The sequence below is a fragment of the Lactuca saligna genome, chromosome 5 (assembly GCF_052625555.1).
Source record: "Lactuca saligna cultivar CGN05327 chromosome 5, ASM5262555v1, whole genome shotgun sequence".
Taxonomy (NCBI): domain Eukaryota; kingdom Viridiplantae; phylum Streptophyta; class Magnoliopsida; order Asterales; family Asteraceae; genus Lactuca; species Lactuca saligna.
The window spans coordinates 318548734-318554956 of NC_136421.1; the positions used below are offsets into that span (position 1 = coordinate 318548734).

The window sequence follows — 6223 nt, forward strand, 5'->3', positions numbered from 1 at the left end:
TAGAGTAACGAACTCTTGCTCTGGTTCATGATCCATGTATATTCCATGAAGCTCGAAATCCATCTCGTTAAGACCAAAGAAAGGCTCACGTAAACCAAAAAATAGGTATGTATTGCCTTCGTCTGTTGAATCTAAATCCATCACAACAACCTAAAAAAGCACACATTCATGTTCACCTCTCCGATAACCTCAAATTGCACCTTTTAGAACACTTTTACAACAAAATCAAGCCCTAATCTTCTTCAAAAATCCCATAATTTGATATGGATGTTGTCGATTATCCAAACGTTTCTGAATGCAGGGTACGTTTAAGTGCAAAAAATTGATGGTAGAGTGATGGGTTCACTTCTCCACGTAAACGGACATAATCTCATTAACGTCATTTGTCAAATCATCCTTTAAATGCCACATGGCTAAAGGTTTACTGGTTACCTGCTTGAACTAAATAAGTGCAAAATATCCTTAAAACATGACCATCAAAATATGGTTTTACAAAAACCAAAACAATTTACATTTTGTTTCAAACGTTAACAGGTGTACAAAGTGATAACTTACAAAAACAAATAAAAGTTTATATATACATTCATTGAGCACATACTGAATAACACAATTATAAAGTGGTGTTATCTATTATAACTATAAATTGATCACATAGACTGATATCTCCCAATCTGTTTATACAAGGATCTAATTCAAAAGACAAGTCACAGTACCATTGATAAAGCCTCTAAACTCAAACATCTAGCAAAACATGCCTTTACAAGGCAACCAATTTCTCCATTTCCAATAGAAGCCATGAAATGTTATTTCTTAAAATTGAAATTGACATGAACAACATAGCGCATCCTGATCTGATCGACATTGTAAGCAATATACTCATTGTATAATAAGCTAGCCTGCAATAGATTCACAAGACATCAGTCATCATCATCATCATCATAATAATAATAATAATAACCAAAGTAAGACAAGAAAGAAAAGTAGGTGATAGTGATATAAAGTATAAAGAGGAGTTGAGTTGACCTTTGAAGTCAGCTGCTTTTTGGGGTGTCCTAGGGGAACAACAACACCATCCTCCAGTGTCTCAATCTCTGACATATCAGGGGCAGTAGCCCCAACTCCTTTCGTGCTGACACCACACCACACACAAAAGAGAAATCACAGTAAAGCTCTCTACTTTTTATATGATATTTTATGCCCTGTTTGGCTTTGTTTTAGGTTTGGATGCAGAGGAATTAATATCTTTCTTAAGACAGTATAGAAAGAGAAGAGAAAAAAAAAAGGATGTTTTCTGTTTTTGATTGTATCCTATTGAGGTGAGGTGATGAGAAAGAAGCAGATATGGATAAATGGTACCTTAGCTTTCCTTGTGGCAACTTGTCAGCATCATATTTAGCTGTTAGTAGCTCAGCCATCTCCCCAAGTGCAACCTAATTTTTTTTTTTTTTTTAAAGGTGGGGAAATTAGTTAAAAGAGGAGGGGGCAAAAGTGTTTCTGGAGGATATGATATGCTAAAAAAGAAAAGAGCATAAAAAGCAACCTCACACAAAAGCAGCACACCAGCTGAAGCTTGGTGAGAGGCACAACAATAGTTTGCACTCTTTGAGAACATGTCAGCAAAATAAACACCTTTCCCAAACATGTACCCTGTTACAGGTGCTTCTGGAGGAGCAATCCGCAAACCTGGTGTTTTGTTTTGTTTTGTTTTGTTACTCATTTTGATTGATTCAAGGAAATGAATATGTAAATGTTATTGTTGATAGATCAGAGGGAAAGAAAACTTGAGCTAACCTTGAGACAGGATTCCAGCCCAATTTGTTAGCCGAGAACCATGCCACAAAAGCATCCTATTTTTCGTATTAGAGAACTGTTGACAATGCAGCAGCATTTATTTTTATTTTTTAATTTTTATAAAATAAAATTGGATAAATCAAAGAAGCCAAGCTTACCTTGCTGAAACGATCGGCTTCTCCATGCCTCGAGGCTCTAAAAATCTGAACGATTTCAACACTATAATCTGAATGTGTCTTGGCATGAGTGTTCTTCATGTACTTGGTGATCTAATGGTCAAAGAAAGTTACTATTTATAACAACATTTGCTAAAAGTTTATTTTGTAAGAGAGCAATGGGGATAAGAACCACACCATGTGAAACTCTTTGGAATCAACTTCTACCGGTGTTAGTTCACAGCCAAGGCGTTGATAACGTGAAAGGATTGGGTCTTCCTGTTCCTGTGGAAATGAATCCATATTAATATAATGGTAGACTTGAGCCATGAAAACAAAGATTCACCTTTCTGGAAGCCAATCTATCAAAATTCAAAAGAAAGAAATAACTTTTGTTATGTAAAAGTAAAACTCTTGGTTTTCACAATGGGCTAAAGAAAACACTTAAATAATTATTTTTTTTTGAAAAGAACTTAAGGAGCCTGTACATTTTAATCACCTAAATAATTTCTTTTTGAAAAGAACAACACGTTAAGCTGCCTTTAAGCATTACCTCCATCCCAACATTGTCCTCCAGCAACTTTGTTGCAACCTCAATTTCACCAAGGGCTTCAACCTTTGATTAACCAACATCTACAAGTCATTAAACCAAACTAGAGATATAAAGATCAGCTATTTAGCAAAAGCAAGAGAAGATTACCATTTCTAGCTTGCGTTTTAACTTTTGGGGGGTATCAATTACGAATTCACCTGTGGGGTTGGGGTATACACACTACTTGCTGTTAGTAACCCAATACAATAACTAGGTGAAGGAAACCACACAGAGACAAACAAAGTGAGATGTTACAGAAATATCTAAACACTTACGCATCTTTTTAAAACCAAAATCATGGGGAATGATGGTGTAAAATTCTCTGCAATTATTATGTCAAACCATTATTACATTATATACACCGAGAGCCTGGAGGTAAAACATCTACTACATGCTTGACAAAATGATGGAAACAAAAGTTGATTACACTGATTATAATGAAATTTAAAGCTCAAGGAACAAGTACATACCCGCTTAACTGCTCAAGCTTTTTCCTATTGTTTTGACTAATCACATCAGCAACTCTCTTCAAAACCTCATAACCCTATTTTTTTTTTCAGATTATGATAGTCAGATTATCACCAGGACATGACATATGACAAAAGTAAAACCAAATATATAATATATTGTTGATAAAAATCCAACACAAAAAGAATTACATGTAGAAATTGGCAGGTCAACTATATAAAGTGTTGTGTTGGCTCTTGAGAAACACAGAATGGAGTGCTAGAACCTTCCTTTTGATAGTTGTTACAATATCTGAATTTTACTTTTAGGTTCAGCATCACCAATTCATGGAGAAATTGGATGATAAATGAAATTTTAAGAATCTTTCATCAAGCATGTTCAGATATAAAAATTTAAGAATCTTTTATTAAGCTGTGCCTGTACAGCATATGAGTTAAAATATATCTATTCAGTGTTAAGACCTCTTTTTCCGTATTGATTAAATTATTTCCACTTGATTCAAACAAAGGGTTTGGCCTGTGCCCTAGCATGTGTGAGTTCATAGATATACAGAAAATGGTTTCTAATAGAGAAATAACAAATTATGTCCTCTCGTTGCAATCCTGCACAAACAATAAATAAACAGGATTTGGCATGCAGCATAATTATCTCTACTCTACTTAAGTTATGTTAAATAACTTATAATGCTGTCTATTTCCTTGCAAGGATGCCAGGTCTTGGTTATCCCCATCCATGAGATGGAACCATAAAATAAAATACTCAATTATTTTAAACAGTCTAGTAAAGTGCAACAAATATGATAAATGAAACCAACCCCAAAGACTAATATAACTAACCTTTGAAATCGTAGCTTTGCTTAGCTTACCAAGTGGCAACTTTTCAGCATTGTAGCCTACAAAACAATGATCAGTCATATCATAATTCATATACCAAGCAGTAAAAAATATGTGAATAAGACCTGTAGCAATATACAAAGAGGAAGATTTTAGAAGAAGAAGAAGAAGAAGAAGCAACCTATTTCCATCATTTGCTGTTTCATCATACTGACATTGCAAATAAGAGAGATGAACTTTGCAATGCGTTGTTCTAGTTTCGTTTCTCGAGGCTGAATATCCAGTTTCCTGCTCAAGTCTCCATGGACCTGTTCATGAATGTGAACGTCAGAACCAATAATGCAGTATGATGAACATTCTAATTTCTAAAAGAAGCAGAAGCAAGAAGCAACTGTTTACATCAGTTTGTTTCCCTGCTTCTCCATAGTCCATTTCCAACCAAGTGTAAGCTTTCGGGTGAGAAACAAAGTCTTTGCGCTCAGACCAGCAGTTCTTAGTCTTGGCATGGAACTTCTGTTCAAACTCATCTAATGCAGACTGTACACAGGAGTAGGGACCATGCAACTTATCTTGACCCTTAATACCAACCCTACCCCATCTATTGTAAACCATAAACGTAGAACCATCATCGGATTCTGCAAGGTTAAAATAATTATACAGTTTTAATAAACCTCAGCCTCAAAGATTAATAATTTTGAGACGTAATGTAACCTAGTGCTTGTATGATATAAAACTTGTTATTGTTCTCCCCAACATTTGTTTGATTCAGCGTGGCATCATAAATTTCATTACCCTGCATTTGCATTTAAAACTCCATTAGTGAAGAACTGAAGATGAAGCATAGATAGGGTTGAAAGCTTGCATTCTTTTTACCTGTTGCAGTACATGGTACTGAGACTTAACCTGATCCGATATATATTGATCTAATACAGCCGAACCTTTCTTTGTGGCAGTAACCAGCTTTTCCTTCTTCCTCTCTTCAATCTCTACACCCACAATAGCAATAAAAACAGACGATACAGATCAACAACCCTCAACTCTACCTTACATGCCAAATTGTTTCATTCTAATTACTTCCAAAAGGTGATTATTATTTCATGTCATTCATGTTCTTCTAGACTAGGTCTCCAACTCACCTTTTATTACAATTTATTTTATCAATCTGATTACTTTCAAAAACCACCCCTTTTGCTCCTGTTAGTTACTTAGTTATGTAAGTAGGTAATAGTAATGATGAAAAACAGGTTTCATGAATGAAAACATAAGCAACATTCAGAATCAAATGCAAATACCTTCCACAATGTCATCATTGTTCGTTTGGGAATCATTGCACAACCTCTCTAAAAGTTCTTTCTTTGATCCACTTGCCGAAACCCCGATAAGAGACGCTTGTTCGCGCAACTGTTTTATGTTCAATTTCCTTAAGTCGTCTATGGCCCTAATTTTCAGAGAGCCGCAATTAAAATCCCCATCTTCAGGTTTTTCCCTATCTCTCTTTAGTACTCTATTATTTAAATCCCCTTCAGGAACAGACTCTTTGCGAATAGCAGATTCAAGCCTTTTCACCTGAAAAAAAAATGTGTAGAGTGCAGCTTTAGAATGTCAAAAGTCTTGTAAAAAAAAGAAGCAGATTTCGAAATGAAGAATAAAAAATAGCGTACCAGTGTGGTTTTAATACCGGCGGTGCTGAGCCCTCTTTTGGAGAGCTCATCTCTGAGTTCATCAACTTTGAGATTACTCGCCATTATTGCCTTATCGGTGAGGATGCAGAAGAGAGGAGATGGTTTTTAAACTGGCGTCGTGAAAAGCTTCCAGAGGAAGAAAACTATCTACTCAGTGCTCAGCACGATTTTGCCCGCCACTTCGGAGTTTGGACTTTGGTCTATCGAAAATTACACCGATTGTTTACGAAAATTTTGTCTAATCTACGAAAATAATTCCGAACTATTTTTTTTTTTTTTTACAGAAAAACACATAATACCGGCTAAAATTTTGAAAAAACTCTTTTTGGTCGGTTTTGTATTCTGTTCTTTTTCGTTAGTTTGCTCAAAATATTACGATTTTTCTGAAAATTACCCGATAACCAAAATATTGGAACTTTTTTGAAAATTACTATGAAATTAATGGATATTATTATTAACAAATCATTTATAAACAATTTTTTTTTTATTATAAATAAAGGAAATACATTTGTTGCTAATTTCTAGGAATAGAATGGTCGACTATGTACTTCTCTATTGTTTGTTGATCACTTCAAAATCTCTATGTTCTTCCTATGTATTGTTGAGGGTGTCATAGTGAGAAGTACTATGTTAGGCGTGACCAATACAAGAGTTGATAATATATGTTAATACACAATCAATAAGTGTCTACTTGCTATTAGG

At 34.8% G+C, this 6223-nt stretch overlaps 1 protein-coding gene across 1 annotated transcript; it reads right to left on the reverse strand.

Annotated features, from left to right (window-relative positions):
- Positions 1 to 610: 610 nt before the first annotated feature.
- On the reverse strand, positions 611 to 5730 carry PARP2 (poly(ADP-ribose) polymerase). The gene is made up of 18 exons (XM_078997351.1): positions 5501 to 5730; positions 5132 to 5405; positions 4713 to 4825; positions 4551 to 4632; positions 4239 to 4474; positions 4021 to 4147; positions 3843 to 3898; positions 3009 to 3082; positions 2814 to 2860; positions 2647 to 2696; positions 2500 to 2562; positions 2145 to 2231; positions 1950 to 2060; positions 1792 to 1867; positions 1541 to 1683; positions 1357 to 1430; positions 1024 to 1129; positions 611 to 896 (listed from the first exon to the last, which is right to left on the reverse strand). Exons 1-18 carry the CDS (start codon positions 5582 to 5584, stop codon positions 804 to 806), a joined length of 1896 nt encoding a protein of 631 aa, XP_078853477.1. The 5' UTR covers positions 5585 to 5730; the 3' UTR covers positions 611 to 803.
- Positions 5731 to 6223: the final 493 nt, after the last annotated feature.

Coding starts and splice junctions, on each gene's coding strand:
- PARP2 (XM_078997351.1), bottom strand. CDS start 5,584: ATGGCGAGTAATCTCAAAGTTGATGAACTCAGAGATGAGCTCTCCAAA. Junction 1,868..1,949: donor AAGCCGATCGTTTCAGCAAG/GTAAGCTTGGCT, acceptor CATTGTCAACAG/TTCTCTAATACGAAAAATAG. Junction 1,130..1,356: donor TTGCCACAAGGAAAGCTAAG/GTACCATTTATC, acceptor GTGTGGTGTCAG/CACGAAAGGAGTTGGGGCTA.